Here is a 24,078-nt window from a genome sequence, read left to right as displayed (position 1 = left end):
GCCACCTGAGTAATTTGTTGCAAAATGCATACTTTGACCCTGTGTAAAAACATAATAAAAAGATATTAATGTCTGGAATCCTGTAGAATATTTCTATGTAGTGCATATTACAAGTAAATAAGATAAAATAAGCTTTTCAGCCTTCACTTACCTTTTTATCACCCCTTAAAAAAGCTATTTTGTTAATTTTCGTAATTTATCGCGCGGCCGGCCATTTCAGAGGGCAGATTTTGGAAACTTCAAGAAGCCATATCTCAGCAACCGCTTAAGATATTTGCTTCATTTAAAAAGCATTTTAATTCTCTTTATTAGCTCTTTCAGAAACAGTAAAAACTAATATTGTATTGTACTTTTGAAATTTTGGTTGGAATACCTATTCATAAGCAAGTTCAACTTCTAAAGTGAGGACAAAATTGCCCTATGTCTGCAAATCTTTCTTGGTTTTCAAATCTTTCTTGCCTGCATTTTAAAAGCACTTTCCCTACTATTACCTCAACTTGAAAAGATACCAGGTGAATTTGGTAGCTTATGTCTCATTTTTCGCCAAGGGTATATTGAAATAGATATGACAGTCACTGTAATGAACAACACCATGTACAAACTTGATACCATAAATACATATTTCTGATTTTTTGTAGATATACTTCCTGTTATTTTGTATCTTTTTCTATACAACACAACCACCCTTACAGCATGTTTTGTTATGTATAGGGACTTGTGGCTGCAATGAAGGAAGGCTTTGGGTTCATCAAGTGTGTGGACCGGGACGCTCGCATGTTCTTTCACTTCAGTGAACTGCTGGATCCAGTGGGTTTGAAATAATTCTTTTAAGACAATGATTGTATTTTGATATATTTGTGATGATAGGATCAGATGTGTTCTTGTCATGTCGGAATTTCCTAAAGGAACTGAATGTAGATGTGAATTGAGAAACTTTTGGTAACATTTTGCATGTTATTTTCTGGACACAAGTCAAAGGTAACTAGTCATGATTGTGAATATTTCTGCCAAATCATAGATGAGAGAACTGCACATTGGAGATGAAGTGGAGTTCACTGTCGTTCCGGTAAGTATCGCCATCCTTTCCCTGCCTGTAAGGCCATGAATGCTGTTTATTGCCTCATTTAGTTCCTCAAAGAGGTACATGTTTACCTGTTATACGGAGGTTTTGTTTTTGGTGTCTGTTTTTGTGTGTGTTGGCGTGTTTCTGGTTATTTGCATACGCTGTCAGCAGAGTGGCAGAAAGTGAGTGGTAACATGACTGCATGACAGTTCAGGTCACAGGGTCAATGGCAGAGCCTACTAATTCAAAGGGGTATTATTGTTTGGTCTATCTATTTGTGTGTTGTTTCTGTTATATATTTTCCATGTCATAGAGAGAGAATCACTGTAAAATGACAGGAAGTGATCACTGGACACATGTACCGTTAATTGAAATCTTGGTTTTTGTGATTGATAAACAACAATTAAACAACACATACAATAGACTCAAAATGGGTGTAAGACTTCCTGTTGTGTTGTGTACCCCGTCCACTTGTCTGTGAACAGCTGCTGATTTTTAGTAGGAGTGTGATTCCCGTTTGTCGCAGGACCCGTCCTCAGCACAGCGGAACCACGCCATCCGCATCAAGCCGCTTCCCAAGGGCACGGTGTCCTTCCACAAGGTGTCGTCCGAGCGGCTGTTGGGCGTGGTCGACAAGGAAGCCGTCTCGGCCGGTATGCCTAACATGAAGGGGTCCAAGAGTCCGAAAAAACAGGTAAGGGATGCAACAGCTGGTTTGGAAACAATTGGATTAATACCTGTAGGCAAGCTGTTTTCTATGATGTGTTTGTTTGCTTGTGCGTCCGTAGTAATTTGAATGCAGTAGTGTGGCTAGGTCCGACATGCTAGGCACAGAGACACTGACAGGAATGTAGGTCAAAGGTCCCAGAAAAAAATTATCTCCTTTTCTTTCTCCAAATTTCTATTCTGTTGCCTTATGGCTAAAGCAAGAAAATGAAAAAATCTCCAGAAGGTATAAGATCTTGTCTTTCTCATTTTAAGGGCAATCCTTCCACTTTTCAAAACTTGGAATACTTGAAGTCTGGAATCAGTTTAGTCATCAGAAATGGTAAAGATGTTTAATCAATATGATTTAACCAAACCCATTATAATTTTATAACAGTCCAAGTGTCATTCATGGCCCTTCACTGAACTTGTTTTGAAATTATATTTATTCTAGAAGAGAAGTACCGGTATTGATTAAAAAATCTGATGGATTTTGTTTGTGTTGTACAGCAGGACAGAGACATGGAGCTGGGAACTATTGTGTATGACATCTGTGGTGAGAAGGAGACCATCACGTACCACCTCCGGGACACGGACCCCCGCTCTACACCACAACAGGGAGACCAGGTCTGTACTGATAATGATATTCCTTGCTTGTCCATTCATTTTAGTCCCATCTGTTGTGCAAACACTTTTCTTCATGGCTATTTGTGAACATTGTTTGTTATCTATGCAACTATTACATGTAATTTGGCAAGGGTGTAATTATAGTTATTTTGTATAAGGGATCTAGTATTTTAAGGTATATAGGCCTCCTCTTAGTGCTTGAAAATTTTATCAAATTTAGCTTTTAAACTAAGATTACGTAGATCAGTCTTGCCCTTGTATTACTCGATTGCAATATTCTTTTAGTGGATCTATAAAATATTGTTTGATTTAATCTTCTTGGAGCTCAAAACACTCAGACTACATGAAGTTTGATCCACTCGCACTAGAAGAAGCACACTACTCTTTTCGATGAGTTTGGTGGGTTTCTTTAATTTGCTTGAGTTGAGGCTCTCCTTAAAATTGGGACATCCATTTAATGTCCTATTCTAGAGGATAAACCCTAGTCAAAGCTAGCCTAGGGGATTCATTTTTTAACTGAAAGAAGTGAAAAAAATACATGTTTAATGCTTTCCCAACAGTAAAACAATGTGGCATCAGGTTTTGAACCCAGAACCTCTAGATTCTTGAGTAAACACTCTAACCATTACACCACACAGGTTGAGTTCAGCGTGTCGGAGCAGAAGAAGACAGGAACCAGACTTGCAGTGAACATCAAAGTGCTGAACCGCCCGTCTGCCCAGAGACTGCAGGGGTTCATCGCCACCCTGAAGGACAACTTTGGTTTCATCGAGACGGCTAATCATGAAAAGGAAATATTCTTCCACTTCAGGTCAGGATAAGTCTTTAGTCAGTCACATGTTAAGATAGAAGTCAGAAAAGAAGACTCGGTGCTTTGTATATGCATAAATCACAAGGAAATAGTAAAATAAAGACATAATTGATTTTTTTTACTAACAAAGCAGTGAAAGATGCTGTCAGTGTATGTATAAAGATATATGTTACAGCCATATGATAGTAGAATTAGTCAACTTTATTTATATGGAATTATTGGGAATTTTAATTTCAATCATGTAATCTGTATCTTTGTTGTATTTTATCTGACCTTTTCTTCATGACCTCAATGAAAAGTGTCCAGCGGGCCAATTTGAGCTTCTGATGAATAGATAAAGGCTTTAACAAACAAACAAGCAAAAGGGCATCAAAAGGGCCATTTGAGACATTGTGATGATGAATTATATGATAAGAAAAGCAGAATTCCCATGTGAAATGAGGAATCATTCATTTGGTTTATGTTTGTTCCCAGTGAGTTTGACGGAGACATCACCATGCTAGACCTGGGAGATGAGGTAGAGTACAGCACGGTGAGGAAGAACAACAAGGTGTCGGCCGAGCGCATCTTCAGGCTGTCCCCGGGGACCATCGTGGCGGAGGAGACAGACCCGACCGTCCAACACGGGAAGGTCGTACGTCCCCTCCGTAGCATTGACCCCCAGCAGCCGGAATACCAGGGGCTGATTCAGCTCACACACGAAGGTCAGGCCGCTAACAACTCGGCTTTTTATGTAAAGTTTGTTGCCTTTGCTAGGAAGTTTGTGTTATTGGTAGAATTTGTATGTATGGTAGCATTGTAAGGGCAGATACAAAATTCACTTTGTACTTCACATTCAATGTGTGCTAAAATATTTGTACCAAGCAGCAGTTGCCTCAGTGGTTAATGTTGTGTTTAGAGGATCTCTTTGCTTTGGTGTTATGGATCATTTCTCTGCATTGATCAATTTGATGTTGTGGATAGAGTGATACTTAAGTGTGGACTTTCATAACCTGAACCTAACCACACAGTGGTTACACAGCACCGTCCTTCATTTCTGGGCAGAGATTTCTAGTCATTTGTGACTTTCTCTGCACAAGTTTCAATTTGTATTATATTAAAGCATGCGTTAAAGCATGTGTAAAGTCTAAAGATTGCAATTTTTATCAATAATGAGTATTTGTGTCTTACACTGCATGAAATTCAGTCTTAAAGCATACCTTTTAGCATATGTAAGAATTACGGATGATTGAATTTTGTGCAGTGTTAACATTAGTTTGATGTTGACTTGGTTGACTGGTACATGCTGCTTTCTCTGCTTAGCACTCAGCAATAGGGAAAGAGTATGGAAGTTGAACACACACCACTACCAGTGGACTAGCCCTCCCACTGTAGTGATTGCGTTGTGTGGCCCGGGGCTAAGGAAACAGAGATAGGCGCCACCCTATGCGCCATTAGGCGCGGGAAGGGTTTAACTTAACTTTTATTTGTTGTGGTTGCTCCTCAGATGGTTCAGAGAACGGTGAGACGAAGACGTTCCCGTACGGGATCACCAGCCTGGCAGACAAGCGGGAGTTCCTACAGAAGGGAGATGTGGTGAACTTCCAGGTGGCCACCAGCTCCAGTGGAGAGGAGCGTGCTGCCAGGGTGCAGGCTGTCAGGAAACGGGTCCGGGGATCTGTCGACACCATCAAGGGACAGGTGAGCTGGCTAATTCAGAACTGCTGTGCCCAAGCATATGGAGATTTCTTGAAGTAGTTGAACTGTAATTTCCAACACAAAAATTGGACTCACCCAAATTTTCGACTGCACAGCTCTGTCTTTGTCAAGGAATGAACAATCCAATGCTGTCGTGATGTCACGTTATGCAGATAGAACAAGTGACTCAGTGAGCAGTAGTTGGTAGCATGAAGTCTATGGGGCCCACCGTCTCTATTCAGGGATGGTTGTGTGGTGTCATCAATCATATAAAATCATATAAAATGCCAAGGCCAGAACATCAACTGTAAAGAAACCTATATTGGGGAGACTGAGAGATTATAAGACCAGGTTCCTTGAGCACAAACGCAAGAGTTCAACAACCTCAGAAGTTTCCCAACATATTCACATAGAATCACCGGGTCATTCGGTTTCCCTGGACAAAGTTGAAATCTTAGACACAGAACCAGACTTTTTCATGACACCTGAGGGACACTGACAAGAAGTTAGGTCAAAGGTCCCAGAATAGGTTATCTCATTTCCTGTCTTCAACTGCATTAAGCCAATTCAAAGTAATAGTTATATTTCATGGAATGTATAGATCTTCTATTTCTTTGTCTCAGTACTTTCTATGGTATTATTTCTTTATTTGCAAATTTCAAATACAAGATGCCCTCTCACAAAGTTATGGGTATGCTGTGATCGGGAAAGTCAAAAGGATGATCCACTCACGTGTGGTAATTTGGATTTTTAAACAATTTGATTAGAAATTTTGTTTCTATTTTTTGTTTATTTCCTCAGTTTGGCTTCATCAACTACGAGGTTGGAGACAACAAGAAGCTGTTTTTCCACCTGAGTGAAGTGCATGATGGGAGTGACCTGTCGCCGGGAGACAAGGTGGAGTTTGTGGTGGTGTGTAACCAGAAGAGCGGCAAGTACAGCGCCTGCAGTGTCAAGAAGGTACGTGCTTGTTTAGCTGTTTTGCATAACATGTACACCAACTTAACGCACAACAGTAAGGCCACATTGATTTGACAATGTGAATGATATTCTCTGGGAACCCCAAAACTGATGCAAGCAGGAGAATAAACAAAAAGTTTGGCCAAAAAAAAGTTGCCCATTATGAAATCTAAGTGGTCAGGAAGGATGAACAAATGACACAGTATGGGATATGAGATAATAAGAGTCTTTTTGTTCTTTCACATCTTCTTTGACTTTTGACTTTGCACGATTTATAGAATGGTTAAGAATTCATCCACATAATCAAATGAACATGGCACAACTACAAGCTGTACAAGACCAGACTGTAAAGTGTGATTCACTTACCCAGGGACACAGAGATGGACCCATTCTCCTTTTGATAAGTGTTCTACTCTTTTTGTTAAGTGCCGTGGGTTGTTTTTAGTGCTGGAGGTGTGGCTTTCCTGAAACATTGGGCCTCCGGGTAGGTACCGTTCCCAGGGGCACAACACTGAGGCCTGCGAATTCAGAACCTGTAGATAATCTCCAAGCAGATCCTACGGTAGCATAAGATAGTATCAAAAGCTGGCAGAGGAGTGAAGCCGGCCTAGGAGTGTGTTTACATGGCAAATGGACACCTCTTGGCTGACTACACTCCTTGGCCAGTTTGGTACTATTTTATGCCCTTGTAGGATCTGCTTGGAGATTACCTGTAGATCCTAAAAGACAATAAATGCTCAAGTTTATTTTGAGCAATGCTTTATTCCAGTTGAACATATCTCTCCCCCCTCCCCAGGTTGCAGGAGGTGATGTGGTGACGGCCCGTCCTGAGCGCCTGTTACACCGGCTGAAGTCTGTGAACGTGGAGAACGACAACGGCCCCCGCCTCATCGTGCTACGCCAACCCAAAGGGCCGGACTCGGGCAACTCCAAGGGGTTCATCTTCCAGCGCTCCTCGCACAAGCCTGGTGAGCCTTTGGTTTGTTTGTTTCGTATATGGGGTTTAAGTGCCTTTCCCAAGGGCACAACATAGGAGGCTACTAAGAATTCAAGCCTTTAGGTTCCAATGTAGCAACCCTAACCACAAACCCAGGCCTAGGAAAAAATGTTATGTTTCCCTACCTACCCTAGAAAAACCTGCCGACCCTAGACTTGTTTTGGGTGGACAGCGGAGTCACTTGCAATGTAGTTTCCAGTTAGAATTTTTATTCAGCCTGCTTCCTATTCAAGTAAAAATCTGCTTGTCCTATCTAATGAAGGATAAATGTATCCACAGATTTGTAACCAGAATGCATAAAATTGAAGTTTGACATTGAGTGTCCTTGTGCATTTCAGTTTTATGTATTGTATCATTAGAGTTTTGGCCAAAGTCTAAGAACAAAAAGATTTTTAAAAAGAAGATAATCCCTACCCCACCGACCCTAATTTTGACAGGATTGAAACAGGAAACACAACATTTTTTTTCCTAGGCCCCATCTGGCCACTTTTGTGAACATATGTAAACATACATGAACTGTTTTGTACAGGAGAGCCCCCTAGCGACATCACAATGAATGGGCACAGCACCACCAATGGGAACTGAACTCAAGACAAGACAATGATCAGCACTACCATCGCTGTACCAAGAGACCGCAGCGACTGCACTGTCGCTGTGTAGTAACAGACCAGCACTTTGAAGAAAAACCAAGTATAACGCAACTACCACCAATGCTTCGAATTCCAGTTAAAATTTGTCCGAACTAAAGCAAGCCACATACATGGAGTGTTTCCTGTGACTGAACTTACACCATCGGTCAACAGCCAAAACACTTGTTTTGAACTTCCTTTTTATTCTTCTGTCAAACTCTGTAGAGTTCTGCTTTCTTTCTACACAACACTTCAAATACTAACGGTAGTCCTGTTAACAACATGTAATATTGGTAGGTGTAATATCATTTTCATTTTAATGAAAAACAAGGTTTAGAGGTAGCAGTATCAAAACAACAGTGCTTTCTTCCATGCCTGTAAAATTAGGAGAAAAAAATCAATGAATGATATCTCTCATATGTCCTCTACTGTTTCTCTCTCGATAATAGGATACTGGCCATAGTTTCATTGCCAAGTACTTGATTCCTTTATGCAATATGTTCTCATACTTTTCTATCTGAGCTAAAAGATGTAACTGACTTGACATGACATTTGTTAAGGTTATGAGGAGATAGATGTTCTATTTTGATTATCATGTGTCATGTCAATATGAGATTTGATTTTTAACTGTCACCCAGCTAAGCATCATGGGAAAATATATGTGTATTCATGAGAACGAGAGTGGGGACTATACTATTTCTGATCATAATATCGTTTGGGAGTATTCGTCGAATGAAAGAAATTACATTTGTGGTATACATTTGTATTTTGACATTGTGAGTGCTCTATGCATCCGTAATACTCTCTGAAGTGGGGACATCCCCAAAAGTTCATTGTAAAGATCATGGTCATCGTTACAACTTCCCTGAGACAATTTGACAAGATTCAGGTTTTTATTTGCACCTGCTGCTTGTATGCAAAAGTTCCTTATACAATAATGTAATCTTTAATGAAGGGAAAAAGTCCAGGAAAATGAAAAATTCCCTGGAATTGGAAATTGTCTCCGGGCGCACGCCTTTCTGCTGCTATTTCCCATGATGCTTTGCAGTGGGGTGATACGGTACAGTGTTCGATTCCCGATGCCAAAGCATTCGGCAAGGATGCATACACGAAGTAAGAATTCCATGGAATAGTATTATTCCTTATACAGGAAGAATGAAGGGGATATATTTGAGATTTATGTAGTACTTTGACAGACTTACATGTAACTAACATCTTCTCAGAGAAGGTAAATTTGAAAACCAACCAAATTGTTATTGGCATTTCATTCGTAAGCTGAGAAATTGGAAATGGTCAAAAACGAGCAGCGATCACTATGAGCCGAGTATGTGTATATCTATGATGATCACAAATGTAGATACCAGGTAGTAGTCATCTTTCAGAAATGATCTGAAGAAAAAAAAATTACAAAATTTACGAAAAAGACACAAAAAAAACAACAAGGTTTCTAACTAAGCCTGCATGTGGAAATATGATAATCCTGCCATGCTGTTTGCATTTTGAAGAAAAATTGTGCAAAAAAAATTATGAAGGAAAAAAAAACAACAAAATTTGCACACAAGGAAAAAGAATGTGGAAGTGCTCTAGAGAGAGCAATGATTATAACATCAGTGCAAAGTGCTTTTGATTGGATGTAGAGTTCCCAGGCAGTTATATTATGACAATCACTGCCCCCCTCCCCCAAAAGCTTGCAATTACTGTTAAATCATAACTAAAATCCTCTAAACTTGACCAACTTGTTGCAATAATTGATATTGCCAAAATATTGACTTTTGACATCCCTCCCATAATTTGTATTTCAAGGCATAATTGCAATTCCTTGAACCCTAGTTTAGGAATATGTAAGAATATTGCAGCCATTCTCCCAGCAATTTTGGTTTAGTACTTTTCTTTTGTAGGGATATTAAACGAGAAACCCTTGCTGTAGACTTGCCATATTATTTTCTACAAGCTTGTAGATTCTGTTACTATTTTTAGTAGCTGGGAGAAAGCTCATTTTGATAAATGATGTATTGAAAGTGTATTTGGAAGGCAATCCACAACGACAAAAAAAGAATATGCCTATTGTATATGCAGGCTTGCCTGTCATGTTGCCATCAATGTATAGAATGATACAAAAACAAATACACTTAACTGAACAAAAAAACATAGCTTTTGCTTGTAAGCAAAAGCATAGCTTTTGATTGTAGTTGGTCAAATTTCACAAACATACCAGCCTTTAGACCTTACTTCACAGTTTTGAAAAGTTGCTTTCTAGAAACTGAAAGTGTAACAAAAAAGCCTTTACGGCAAAATGGCCCATCTTATGTTCAACGCTATGTTTTGTTGTAAGATGTAGACAACTTCTTCATACGTTTCTATGTTTCAGCATAGTGCAGACAAAATGAAAACATTACAGTACTTTTTTAATTAGCGAAGAATGTTAACATACAGAGCACTCTTGTTGTTACATTATGTATTCCTCAGGTTGGTACAAGCATGGTCTCTTGCCATGCTTCTATATGGTTGAAACATATTTTTTGTTAGTCAGGGCAACGTAACACACGCTTACTCGTACACACACAGTAATAGCACTGTAAAACCTGCATCTATCTACTACACTCAACAAAGTAGCACCTGATTAGGGCCTCAAATATACAGCCTACATGGAAATTTTGTATAGATACAGCGCCCTTTGTTCACAGCGTGTACTACTACAATGTGAGCAACTCAATGCTGAATTGTTTCAAAAGAGTATTTTTAGACATTCAAAAGAGTGTTTAGAGGAACATGGGATGATGGATTTTGTAAGCAATACCAACTGAACCGATAGAATTAAATTTGCCTTCAGTAAGATGTGATGAAAGTGAATGGAGCTTTTTTTTCAATACAAGACTAACACTACAGTTGGCTCCGTCCTTGAGGTGTTGCAAAAAACACCCTTGCTGTACCCAAGTGTGAAGAAAAATGGTGAATGCATTGCCTGCATGGTTCGATAGTATGTGACCACAATTCATGTTTGTATTTCATCTTCCTCTAAACAACTTAGCTCCACTTTTGTAGACGAAAAAGTCCATGGTCCTCATAAGGTCAACAGTTATTCGAAGTATTAATAGTGCTTACTAAGCAGCGATCATTGAATACTTTGTTTAATTAGTGACTCCACTGTACCTTCCATGAAAAGTGTTCTAGAGAGTCAAAAATGTAATGAAAATCTTGGTTATTCCTGAATGGTTTCAGGAGTTGAATTTTTGGTTCAAAATCGGCACTCCCAATGTAGATACTTCTCACCGCTGCTACTGCACCAACTTTGAGTTCTTAGTTCATATATGCTGTACATGTATCTTTGCAAACTCTGACTTTTTTCAGGCTCAATAACACTAAGGATAGATGCTTGAGTTGTAATACTTGCTTTCATTTCCAGTTACCAAAGAGACCATGCAATGGCTAATAAAAGACAATGAAAGGCTTTCTGTTCTCGAGTTGCTTTTTTTCCATGGCCTCGAGGATTATATGTCTCCAAGTAGGAAGGGAATTACATGTAAGCCAATTAACTTTTCCAAGAACCGCCAATGAAAAGTCTGGCTTATTCTGCAAGTAGGGGTCAATATGAAAAATTGGGACCTCATATGCTATTTCCTACAGCCAGCAAATACAGCGGAGCACACTAAATTTTGTCAGAGAAGCAATGGAAGTAGCAAGCTGCATGGACCTAGAACTACGGGGACACCTTGATATGTCAAAGTCATTATCATGGCAATATGCGGGCTCAAAGCTGTAACTGCACACGCAGTATGATGCATGGTAATATGTTACTGTAAATGCAGAAATTTCCGCGGTGGTCTAATGTGTGGTTTTCGGGGTGGCCGTTTCACCGCGAACTTACAACCACCGCCAACATTTTTCCATGGCAGTAAGAGACTACAGTGCATGGTGCTACCGCGAATTTAAAACCACCGTGAAAAATCCTTTTTCCCACTACCGCGAGATGAAATTCCCGCGAACTTAAATACATACAGTAAGTTATAGACCCAAGACAACATGACTGGACATATTTGTTTGAAGCACTGTCTGGGACAATCATTTTTTGACCTCATGCATGCACAGTTAAAACCATGGACCTGCTTATAGATGCATAAATGCATTTAAGTTCGCAGGCATTTACTTCATAGTAGCAGGAAAATGAGGTGTTCGCGGTAGCACCATAGACTGCAGTCTCTTACTATAATGGATAGATGTTCACGGTGGTTTTAAGTTTGCGGTAAAGCGGTCACCGCGAAAACCGTGAACATAAAACCACCACGAACATTTCTGCATGTACAGGTACTGTATTTGTATAGTAGTCATCTAATATAATACCGTAACTGAGAATGTTCAACAAAGAGAGATGACAACAATCCTTGTTTGGTGTAGCCAACTACATGCAATTTAATGACATGAGCTGTACAGTCTTCCCAGATACACTGTTTACAAAAATAATCATTTCTAGGCTAAAATCCATCCATCTCTTGTTTGTTATGCTATAGATAAACAAAACTAAGCAGCCATGCCAAAAAAAAGCTTTTTATACATTAGAAGTCAAACTCATTTTTTACAATAAAAATTCATTACACATTAGTCAAGCATATTGTAACATGATACCCTTTTTCAAATTTCAATGTGTAAGACTTTCACACACCAGTATCAAGTTTCATACATGTCTGTGAGCTAAAATCTTTTTCTACAAATGCATCTGTCCAAGGTTTTGTTAATTAGTACAGCATGAATTTTGAAGCATAGACGGATTCATTTGGCAGAAGTTTTTTTGTAAAAAGGCCTCATTCAAATAAAAACAACTTGTCATTTTTGGTGACAGTTATTCCATTAAAAGTTATCAAAATGTGCTTTACAACTCTCACGAAGAAAAGAACTAAACTTCAGAACACAATACAGAAACAAGGCCTCCTTTCAGTGAGCCAACATGGCTTCCACCTTTCAACTCTGCTGTAAAAAAAAGTCGACTGGCTGGCAAGTTTGATCTGGCTTTTAAACAAAATGCATTCCATAACTTCAATTATGCAGAAAAAAATTGTAACAGAAAAACAATAACTTCAGCAACTCACATAAAAATGCATGACATTGTTAAAAAATTAAGATGCCTCCACCCCTGAGGTGTTGCCAAAAAAGGCTAGAGTACCCCCTTCACATTGTTCTAGTGCTTACAAGTTACAAACATGCTTCGTAAGATGGTTTGCCATGATTCTACTGCAGGCAAGCATTTTTAGAAACACCACATGTGGTATATATTAAAAATGCACATTACTAGTATTTCATTGAAAAGTTATCATCAACGTTCTAAATTTTACCTTTGCCAAAAATGTGAATATCAAACTCAAAACAGACTTGAATATACACACAAGTGTGAATGGGACTTAACATGGCAACTTGAACTCCATTTGTTTATGCCTGTTGAATGCCAATAGCTTTAAAAATTGTACAAGTAAACTAAAAACATCAATTATTATACTAACACACAAACAAAATAATACAATGCTGTAAAAAGGTGCAGAAGTTTTTATAAAAGCTCCAGCTTGATTCAATGATTTGTACAGGTAAATAAGGTGGGGCTTCTCTAGACTTGTGACTGAATCTCAAAATGTACTATCTCTAAAAATCCTTTTCAGCACAACTGTTCTAGATGTAGTAAGCTGGCAAACTTACAAAATTCTGAAACTTTAATTTCCAATTCAACACTGTTTATATAAGTACCTGGATTATGCTATTTTTGAATAGAAATAGAATTCCATGCACCAAGATTTTACAGTATTCTTGCTCATGTCCCTACTTACTCCACTTAATTCATAAATAACGGAAAACAGTTTCTTGCAAAACCAATAACCTATCATTAATCAGTTACAGCTTACGCTAACTTCAAACTTACAGTCAACAGTCTTTGTTTTGTAAGGAAAAATTGGTATAATTCATGATATTAACATTTAGTAGGGTCACTATGTACGGGGCTCTGGCTACCAAAATCAGTTTCAACTCTACAAAATTTACATATTAGTTCTCTTTATAACTGATGACTCAAGCACACCAATTGTACCGTTACACCTATTAAAAATACAGCTTTCACTCTTCTCATATACTAGGACAATCAGTTTAAACTGCAAAATTTCTTTTCTATGCAGTGTGAATGCAGGTTTTATCATGTATAATAGATTACACAAGTCATATGGTATTACCTGCATTTTCCTCATTGCAAAATGTGTATATTTACATGTTCTGTTAACGTCATTCACTCAAAATGATCTTCAACCCTGTTAGCATATTGTGTAGAAGAGATTTTTTTTATCAACGTCTAAATACCTGCTTTAAGTGTATTATTTTCACACAATACATTAATTGTGAACAAAGCATTTTCCCGTCTATAGAACTAAGCTATATCCAATCTTAGTTTACGTAAAACTGGCACAAAACCTTCAATTATCCTAAAATGCTCAAAATATGCACTTTCAAACATCCAACCTTTAAAATAGCATAAAATATCTTAAAAGCTTGTAGGCTATATGTATATAATGGGTGTTAAGTTCTTAAAGCATTGGCCACCATATCTCAAAGTCAACAATTCTTCACTACTAAGTCTAACAATCATATGTTCAATTCAGAAATACATAACAATTCCATGCAGAAGGTTTAGGGCGTATTCATAGTTATTGATGAGCAATTTGTATTAGATTAATTTTAGTCCACTGTACAATGTATAATGATGTGCCCTTCTGACATAATCATTATTGCAATAGTTCTAGACCAATAAGCTATTAGCATGCAACCTATCATGTGATGATCATGTGACAGTCACATGACCAATGATGTACTTTGAACCAATGGGCTTCTTGTAAGCAACCTATTATGTGACAATCACACGATCAATGATGTAATCTGGTCAATCAGCTCACAGTACGTAGCTGCTATCATGTGATCATGTGACAGTCACATGGTCAACGATGGTTTCTGGACCAATCAGCTCGGAGTAAGCAACCTATCGTCTGACAGTCACATGACAAAACTATGAAACTACAGGTGACAATGAACACACTTTTACATTCAACAAAATTTTCAAATGTTGACAGTATGGAATCACTTTTGAGGTAATATTTACAATGCTCATCATGTTCAGTGCAGATTAAAATGGTGAAAATGGAGCATTACACATTATTGTAAGAGAAAAATTAGATGTTCACAGATGTTCACAGCTGCCATGAGGAACGGTTGCTATGTTAACTTAAGTGTTTATGTAATGACTATTCAAGAGTATAGATCTATACATTAACCAAACTATGCAAAATTTCGCTTTCAGTTATCAAACCTGCCACTAACTTCCATATTCCTAAACAGTTCTTAACTGACTAGACTAATGTGGCTAGAAATTCATTGTTTGTCCAAAGCTACATCTTAATACAATTAATCACCAACAAAATGATATTCCAAGTAAAAGCTAAGACCACCCAGTCAATAAACATACTCTGTCTACCATAAAACCTTGTCACGCAGCAAAAAATTAGTTCAGCCAACAAGCTTGAAATGACACTTTTTTCAGCAATACGCTCTGTGTTCACACAACTTCGCGAAACTGGCCAATGTTTGTGGGTCCCTAGCCAATGTGACGGGATAGATTTTCGGGTGAAAAAAATATGCTCTGACGACCTTTTTAATTAGGCAACTTTCTGACAATAGACTAAGACTGTGTGACAGGGATTTAGAGACAGTGTTGTTTGTTTTGACTGGTTGTAAGTTGCATGCTGAAGGCTGGTAGAAAATGCTGTGACTAGATGTGATGTACAGTTGTGTAGGAAACCCCCCGGTCCTTACTCACTCATCTGGGCTGGGAACCATCGTAGAAGGAGGGCTGGGAAAAGAAAGAAGGGTTGAATTGTCTTTACTTATCTCTTAAAAGTTTCAGAAAATATCAATTTCACATTGACTAGTATACATTCTCTATGCCTGGTTTGCACATTAACCACAAAGATTTCAAGATTTATGGAAGGTTGCAGGTGTTTTTTTGCAAGTTAAGAACTGGTTCCTGCCATTTACTTTAGGTGTGTGTTTTTTTTTCATCTGACACTTAGTGTTTTTACAAGTCCAGTTCCGATCAAAAGGAAAACAACCTAGGGGAGACTACACATGGGAATACAGTGCTAAGGCAATTCAAACAATGCATCACAAAGACAACAAGAAATCTTTTTAAAAAAGCTGTGCCTTGCCGCGTATTTTATGTTATTTTGGTAAGTTAGACTAGATTCTACGCTTAAAAATCCCGAGTTCCACATGTCGCCCCCTCCCCCCTCATTATCATAATTTATGTCAGATGAATTATTGGCACATTAAACAGGTTTTGTAAAACTTTTTGACCCACAATGAATATGCATTATTTTTTATTATAAACTAAGTTCCTTCTGATGCAATTTGTGATATATATTTATATAAACATGGTGAGTTAAAGCGTAGATTTATTACGCTGGACCACATACAGTAACATGCATCTAGAAGAGCGTTTTAATACTCGCCTGGAATGTACCATTGTCTAACTAAGCCATGAAACTCGGCAAGGAAAGAAGGGCCTTTGGAAGGGGCTTTGGAAGGGCTGGGTTAACAGGTCCGTCCAACCATGGAAGAAAGCTGGCGTAAAGCCTTGCCTGGCGGCAAGGCAAAAAATGGGGAGGAACCCTATTTGCCAACAATACAACATTAACTGTGGGAGTATCTAGGGACTAAAGACTAGGGACTTACCCCCACATCCGTGTTGTCAGTTCCTGAATCGTCATCACTGTCGTCTGAGGAGTCATCGTTCAGCATGACGGGCATGGCGGGCTGCTTGCCGGCATTCTCGGGCTGCATCCTGCCCTTGGACAGGTTGTCGTAGCACGTCAGACACACCCTCAGGGGCTTGGATGACATGTGGGGCAGCAGGTACTTCTTACTGGAGCAGGCTCCGCACACAACGCGCCCACAGTTCCTACAGTGGTGCTGGGGATGGTATAAACAGTTATACTGAGTTAACACACACACAGGGACGACATGTGGGGCAGCAGGTACTTCTTACTGGAGCAGGCTCCACACACGACACGCCCACAGTTCCTACAGTGGTGCTGGGGATGGTATAAACAGTTATACTGAGTTAACAACACAGACACAGGGACGACATGTGGGCAGCAGGTACTTCTTACTGGAGCAGGCTCCGCACACGACACGCCCACAGTTCCTACAGTGGTGCTGGGGATGGTATAAACAGTTATACTGAGTTAACACACACACAGGGACGACATGTGGGGCAGCAGGTACTTCTTACTGGAGCAGGCTCCGCACACGACACGCCCACAGTTCCTACAGTGGTGCTGGGGATGGTATAAACAGTTATACTGAGTTAACACACACAGACACAGGGACGACATGTGGGGCAGCAGGTACTTCTACTGGAGCAGGTTCCGCACACGACACGCCCACAGTTCCTACAGTGGTGCTGGGGATGGTATAAACAGTTATACTGAGTTAACACACACACAGGGACGACATGTGGGGCAGCAGGTACTTCTTACTGGAGCAGGCTCCGCACACGACGCGCCCACAGTTCCGGAAGTGGTGCTGGGGATGGTATAAACAGTTATACTGAGTTAACACACACACAGGGACGACATGTGGGGCAGCAGGTACTTCTTACTGGAGCAGGCTCCGCACACGACACGCCCACAGTTCCTACAGTGGTGCTGGGGATGGTATAAACAGTTATACTGAGTTAACACACACACAGGGACGACATGTGGGCAGCAGGTACTTCTTACTGGAGCAGGCTCCACACACGACGCGCCCACAGTTCCTACAGTGGTGCTGGGGATGGTATAAACAGTTATACTGAGTTATCACACACACAGGGACGACATGTGGTGCTGGGGACGGTATAAACAGTTATACTGAGTTAACACACACACACACAGGGACGACATGTGGGGCAGCAGGTACTTCTTACTGGAGCAGGCTCCGCACACAACGCGCCCACAGTTCCTACAGTGGTGCTGGGGAACATACATAGACAATTACACACAGTTATCGCAGACACACACAGACACAGGCTCCACAAACCATTCACAGTTTGGGCAATGGAGCTAGGGATAACATAGTTGCACAAAGTTTGACCGAAAATCTTGAGTTCCTTTTTTGTGTTGGAACAAAGCTTAAACTTCACAAATATAGTTACACAGTTAATACAGACAGCCTTTGCACATTACTACTACACTTTCGGTAGTGGTGCCATGAACGATAGAAAGTTATGCTGAGTCAGTTTATTAGAGTTTTTGTTACCTTCCCAAAGAAAGTTGTGCTTCTGCAGCATTTGTGTGTGTGCTAGTGTGCCTGTTACTACAGTTAGTGACCATGCGCCATTTGGCATGGGAAGGACTAATTTTTAACTTGATACTTTTCAGAAATGGTGATGTTGCATAGGAAGATATGACTTGATACTACAATATCATATACAGGTGTGGCATTGACTACCTACCCTCCTCTGTATAGGGGTGAACTTCGTCCTGTTGCAATGTTGACAAACGTTAGCTTCAGAATCAGGGACCCAAACAGCTGCATGTTCCTGCATTGGCCTTTTGTCACCTGGAAACAATGAACAACAATTACTTATTACAATTGCACATAATGAAAGTACTGTCAGTGCACTGCTTTTAGTATATGTCTTAACTATGACTTCGAGCATCACTTTCAACATCAAAAGCCTTTCACTAAGAAAGTATAAGACATTGATAACAAACTGACTCCTTTGAAACAAATTCTGTCCCTTTTTTAACAAGTTTGCTCATTGTAAGACAAGTTCTAGCCAGCGAACTAGTACTAGCTAAGTGATCACCATGTAACAAGACCCAAAAGCCACTTTAATTCAAGATTACAAGTGATTACAATATGAGTAAGACTGGGGCAGCAATTTCTTCTCCCTCTGTCAGAAGTATCACATTTGAGACAAGCAATATCAAGGGTTACCTTTTGCCAGTAGGTCCTGTATACACTTGTTGATGTGAGCCATCCATTCAGACTTCTCTGTCGCTGTGGCAGCGTAGACTGCAAAGGACTTTGTTGGGCTAATAATGAGCCAACCATTCCTTAGCTCTGTGGAGAACAAGTCAAAACCATAACAATTTTTACAAATATGTAATGATACATGTAGATATTTGACCAATAAGCATGCAAAAAAATTGTTTAAAGGACTGCAAAATTATTACAAGCACATGCAAACTTTATGGAACATGAGAAATTTTTGTGTCACTTTGTATGTACTGTTAAAACTCACAAGTAACCAATACAATTTCTTTTGGCTGAATCATTTTATATGCATATCATATGCTGTATCATATATGTAAATGCTTTATTTTGCAATAGCTAAACCATACATTCCCAGACCAGCTTACTTTGATCAATATAGATCTATTTTTAGAGCAACAAACAAAACAGAGTCAGACACCAAAACAAACAATGGCCAAATTTTCCCATTTTGCAGCGCATACATTTAACACTCACATAAACCAAGAAAATCTATTAGACAACATGCACTACCCAAGAATTTCTCCATATATTTTATTGTACTGGTATGTTAAAAAGTCTAAACAAATGAAGGTACAGAAAATCTGATAAAATGCTATGATAATACGGCAAAGTAGAGATATTTAAAGATGCTATATACCACACAGGAGAGTGTCAAGACATAGACAGCAAACAGAGTATATGGGACAGCAAATAATACAGCTATCTATAGACACAGTCAACAACATGTGTACAAAGCTGACACACGAGAACATGACTTTCTGTCTGAAGCTTTGACTTAAAAGTTGAAGGATCATTAACAGTGTCTAGAACAATCAGGAATTACGAGATCATGAGATATCCATGCATAACAGAAGACTTAGTGTTCTATACACATTAAAGGGTGTGCACTGTTCTAATACAGAAATCTTGAAGAAGATGTTAGGGGTAAAACTGCCATGTTTTCTAACTTCAGAGCGTCTCTGGCAATGTGAGTAGCTGTCACAGATGCCTCTTTAGGTGTTACAATCTAATACATAAATCCTTGCACAAGAGAAAAATATGCCAGTATTGGCCATGATGATAAATACATGTAAATTGAAAATTCATTTGTGTTCAAGACTGGTGTGTATTTTATTCAAGTTCTCACCTTAATTTTACGTTTCAGTCTAAATGTCAGTGAGATGCGTCAAACCATGTGTGCGTACTTTAATCAAGAAAATGTGGTAGTGAAAGTTTCTTAAACCACAAGGGACACTACCTCGTGGCCTGGACCTGAACACTGGCTGGTAAAACCTCCTGCCAGTGTCTTCCATACACCAATAAAACACACAAAAACAACAGATGCAGATGCAGATAGGGAAAAAAGGAGGAAAACAAATCACAGGAATAACACACCATAACAAAACATAAAAGAGACGATAGGAAATCAACAAGGAAACAATCTATACAGTCATGTGTATCGTACAAGGAAAATACAGGGAAGAAAAGGGGAATCAAAGTCATGATATTTGCAAAGACAGTTTTTCCATGAAATGTCGTGTACTTACCACCGTTGTCTTCCAGTGACTGAAGCTTGATGTTTTCCAGTGGGATAATGTGCTGCTTGTTGTACTGTAATTGATAAAAATAGGCCCACGGGACATGAATAATATATGTGCACGTTAAATGCTATCAATATACGTGTTCACTTGTACAGAAAGAAACATTCCAGGGCATAGACTGATGATAGAGTCAATATAAAATAACTTTCCTAATCACATTCATAGTTTCACATACATGTATCAGTGGCCGAAATACCTTTTTTCAATGTTCTGCAATATTGCAGAATGTAAAAATTTTGAAAAATATTCTGCAAATACACATAGAGGTATATACTAGTAGCCTGTAACATTAGTATTATAGAAAATAAATCTCTGTAAGAACAGTTCATTTCAGTTGAAAAAATAAAGCAGAAATTGAGAAAAGATGTGTTCGAAGGGCAAATTAAGGCCCCGTTCATGATGCAAAAATGAAACGGTCCTATCGGTTAGGCCTGGAAATCCGACAGCAAACGACAGGAAACGGTTTGCATTTTGCGTTCACGATGCAAACTTGCAAACCGTTTCAGTTCCTTGAACTGGCATGGTAATGCACGGTAATGCGACCTCTGACCCCTGAGGTTGTTGTGATCTTGCCAAAACTTGTACTTCTGTGTCAGATTATTGGTCTTTGATCGAAATTGAACCAATGTCTTACTGTATTCGAAGCTGGGTTCTGTTATGACCTTGAAAATGCCTCTGAAAACATTGTGGTCCCGATATATGCCATGCTATGACATTTCCACTGGATCTCCTGACACATTCCCCTTGCGATCTCCTCACTCGACTAGGAGGCGGCCCGATAATAAAAACGAATTCTACGATTGAAAACACGGCCGAAACACCCGAATGACAGATTAAAAATTGTACTTTTCCCCCCGTGGCGCCACCAAATATGAACGCACATGCCCGGATGTAAAACGGATCGCGCCGCTTTTGCGTTCATGATACAAATTCGCAATTCCGGATAAGGAAGAAACCGTTTCAATACTACCTCGCGAGGAGGTTCCGAACAAACTGTTTCCTATCGCTTCAGATCCGTTTCGGACCGTCCATGATGACAAAACTTATCCGTTTCAGCTGGCCTAACCGATAGTAACCGATAGAACCGTTTCATTTTTTGTATCATGAACGGGGCCTAAGTGCACTTTTCTCAACAAACAACATTTATCGATCTTTTGAAAATAAAGACTGCAACAAAAGTAACAATGTGTTTATGTGAAAACAGCAATTTGAACAAGACAGCCTAAACCTACATCACTTCTTCCTTACATCTGAAGCTACCTGCCACCAAAAAATAAAGACCACAGCATGTCCAGGGCCAAAGACACTAAAACGGAAAGTCCTGTTGCAGTACTAAGGTCAGATACCAGGAGGCCTAAAATCGAACATGACGGTCAGGTCAACAACACGTACCCATGTACCAAATATCATCACAATTGCTCAAAACGTTCCGAAGATAGAGCACCGGACATGCGCAAACGTAGACACACACACCAAGCAAAACAATTCCTTCATTTTCATGGATCCGACGAATGCAAACAAAACGTTCTTAGTCCAATACAAATTAGTTCACGTTTTAGCACAAACATAAGTTTGGGGAAATGGGGGTCCTGTGCTCGAGGAAGCGTCTCAACCACGTAAATTAGCCTCATTACTCACACTTTGGGTACTTACTGGCTGCAAATTCACCTGATATTATTACTATTGACTACCGACTGTTGACTTGCTTTTTGAGAGAGATTTGTCACCTTTTTCTTGTTGATGACGATGTTGCCATAGACTAGGATGTCATTGAATAGGAAGAACTGCCGTGGTTTGGGCTTTTTCCTGCATAGCTTGGTGAGTACCCCCTCCCCTACCAGCACTCTGCCTGGTCCTGTAAGGGGCTGGGGTGGAAATAAGATAAGGTTTAGTTTACATAATAAGCCTGCTCATAGTTTAAAATACATGTGAGCAGCATGAAACATGGTGGTAAATAAAACTAATGTGTCAAAGGTGAAGGCTCATTAGGTTCCGGGTCAGAGTTAAAATCTGACTGGAGTTGGCTGAAGGGTGCAGTAATACGCCAGAAGTACACAGTTGTCTCCCTAACCGTTCGTTTGCTCCCTATTGGCTGGTGATCATATATTTGCTGAATTTCCTGAAAAGCCTGTGGGTTGTATTTTTTTGTGCGTGGAGCAGTTGTTCACCCTATGAAACCATTTTTGTATTAGTCTATGGTACCGGTGATGCATTTTTCCCTTGTTTAAAGAGTTAGGTAGCAGGGAAATGTTAACCATACCTGCCCAGAGCTGCCGAAGCAGGTCTCCACCTGGGCTATTCTCCTGGCATTCGCCTCGCTGTGCACTGAAGAAAAAGAAAAAAGAAACACATTAAATGCCAGATACACATGCTGTAAATGCATTTACTTCTAATAATAGTTCTATGGTTGTTTTATTTTGCAACAGGGAGGAAAGCCTCAAAAGGAGGTTTTTGCAGTGTTAAATATTCATGGTTGAAACAATTCTGTTGTACAGTAGTCAGAGTTGAAAACACATCTTTACACTATGAAATGTGTAATGTACACATGTAAATTACAGTGTCATATATTTGCATCTGAGAGGTCATTGTGAAAAGGAAACCAATACAAAATAGGCATGACAATAAGCACTTTCACATATGCATCACAATAAGCACTTTTAAAGAGAAAAGGACACATGTGCGGTGACAGAAATTCTAGGTAATACTAGTATGTCAAAGGTAAAGGAACAAAACCGTCTGTACATTGTCATGCAAATTGAAACAATGGCCAAGACAAGGAAGTTGTTTTCTTTTTTGAGCCTTTACCTTTGACATATTATTACCTAGAATTCCTGTCCATGCAAATGCATCCTGATCTCTGTGAAAGGGCTTATTTTTTTAGCCAAGATCTAATAGTTGTAATAGGTTTCCTACTAGTTTGACAATCCAAAGTGCAGCATTCTTTTTGTTGACTGATATCATAAATTGTACTTTCAGTTTATATTATTAGAAACAAAATTTTAGTTGTCTCAAACTGTCAAAGCAAATCCTTTTTGTGTACTAGGGTTAGGGGTACTACTTAAATCACTGGTTGCTTTCAAAAACGGATATATCTTGCTGTAATTTGCAAACAGGTCAAGTTGCATCAGACAAGTCATAAATAAGAAGCAATTATTGTTCCTCAAGTGGTCATTTATTTTAGAGTTAAACTAATCAACAGTTAACGATCGTTGAGATGGGTCAATACAAATTCTTAAGATCGGCGTATTGCTATTTGGTAAAAACCTGCGATTCTGGACAGACAGAAAACATGATTTAGACAATGTTGTGATGGATTCTCAGTATATACGGAAACTACTTAAACCACGCGTTTCCGATACTTGATGCCCAACGACGCCCACTAAAAAAACGCCTAGTGACATGTCAAGAAAATCAGGTGTCAACTTCAAACTTCGGCGGGACGCGTGAAAACTACAGCGCTTGAGCCACCAAAACCAATCAGAAACGGTCCCCCGGTGTCTAAGAGCTATAATTAAGTGGCAAACGCTCCTCAAACATGTTAGGTTAAGCTACAAATGGGTTAAAATTGCTCTGAGATGAGGGTGATCCAAAGTACTCACCCAATCTGTCCACCATTTTGGGTCACATGACCTAGGCGAGGATAGAGGTCCCGGATGTCCCACCAGCTACGTGACGTCATCATGTTTTCTGTCGTCTGATCTGAGGAAAAGTTCTGAGATACGGGCCTAATATGAAATGTACATATCGTTATACAATGAAATAATAGTTAAGATATATTTTGTATGAAATACTGTTGTATTAGGCTACAAGATACTTTATTTACCGGGCTAATTTTCAGATATCATCGGGTAAAAGTTGTCATGTGTTAGGTGAACGTCATGGATTGGTACACATACTCCAAAAGGGGAGGAATTAGGAATAGTTTATATCGATTAATATTCATTGTCACAACGTACGTGCTATACGAACAT

At 39.3% G+C, this 24,078-nt stretch overlaps 2 protein-coding genes across 16 annotated transcripts in view; one reads left to right on the top strand and one right to left on the bottom strand.

The window, feature by feature from the left end:
* LOC118406575 (cold shock domain-containing protein E1-like) overlaps nt 1-10,917 on the top strand; it is a 36,416-nt gene extending 25,499 nt beyond the window's left edge. For 10 of the 13 annotated variants that reach the window (XM_035806688.1, XM_035806689.1, XM_035806686.1 and 7 more), the window contains 10 exons: nt 712-807; nt 1,019-1,066; nt 1,566-1,757; nt 2,279-2,395; nt 3,034-3,206; nt 3,681-3,910; nt 4,693-4,886; nt 5,685-5,843; nt 6,640-6,811; nt 7,370-10,917. In XM_035806688.1, the coding sequence (XP_035662581.1) occupies nt 712-807; nt 1,019-1,066; nt 1,566-1,757; nt 2,279-2,395; nt 3,034-3,206; nt 3,681-3,910; nt 4,693-4,886; nt 5,685-5,843; nt 6,640-6,811; nt 7,370-7,425 (1,437 nt within the window). In that variant the 3' untranslated portion in view covers nt 7,426-10,917. The remainder of the gene's footprint in view (nt 1-711; nt 808-1,018; nt 1,067-1,565; nt 1,758-2,278; nt 2,396-3,033; nt 3,207-3,680; nt 3,911-4,692; nt 4,887-5,684; nt 5,844-6,639; nt 6,812-7,369) is intronic. The other 3 variants (XM_035806687.1, XM_035806680.1, XM_035806677.1) reach the window with 2 other exon arrangements.
* A 934-nt stretch (nt 10,918-11,851) lies between these two features.
* Nucleotides 11,852-23,829, bottom strand: LOC118406579 (pleckstrin homology domain-containing family F member 2-like). Of its 3 annotated transcripts, XM_035806698.1 has the most exons (9): nt 23,707-23,827; nt 22,368-22,432; nt 21,835-21,972; nt 20,054-20,117; nt 19,765-19,812; nt 18,468-18,593; nt 17,980-18,086; nt 16,218-16,454; nt 11,852-15,336 (listed from the first exon to the last, which is right to left on the bottom strand). In XM_035806698.1, exons 1-9 carry the CDS (start codon nt 23,720-23,722, stop codon nt 15,304-15,306), a joined length of 834 nt encoding a protein of 277 aa, XP_035662591.1. In that variant the 5' UTR covers nt 23,723-23,827; the 3' UTR covers nt 11,852-15,303. The 3 variants fall into 3 exon arrangements, with proteins under 3 accessions (XP_035662591.1, XP_035662592.1, XP_035662593.1); XM_035806699.1 differs by lacking the exon at nt 19,765-19,812 and having other exon boundaries at nt 23,707-23,826; XM_035806700.1 differs by lacking the exons at nt 11,852-15,336; nt 16,218-16,454 and adding an exon at nt 17,319-17,497 and having other exon boundaries at nt 23,707-23,829.
* Nucleotides 23,830-24,078: the final 249 nt, after the last annotated feature.

The sequence above is a fragment of the Branchiostoma floridae genome, chromosome 19, assembly GCF_000003815.2.
Source record: "Branchiostoma floridae strain S238N-H82 chromosome 19, Bfl_VNyyK, whole genome shotgun sequence".
NCBI classification, from domain to species: Eukaryota; Metazoa; Chordata; class Leptocardii; order Amphioxiformes; family Branchiostomatidae; genus Branchiostoma; species Branchiostoma floridae.
The sequence above is the reverse complement of the archived record's forward strand: the minus strand, read 5'-3'. Positions and strand labels throughout refer to the sequence as shown.

Coding starts and splice junctions, on each gene's coding strand:
- LOC118406579 (XM_035806698.1), bottom strand. Junction 18,594..19,764: donor GTTCAGGTCCAGGCCACGAG/GTAGTGTCCCTT, acceptor TGTTCTCCACAG/AGCTAAGGAATGGTTGGCTC. Junction 18,087..18,467: donor ACAGGACCTACTGGCAAAAG/GTAACCCTTGAT, acceptor CATTGTTTCCAG/GTGACAAAAGGCCAATGCAG.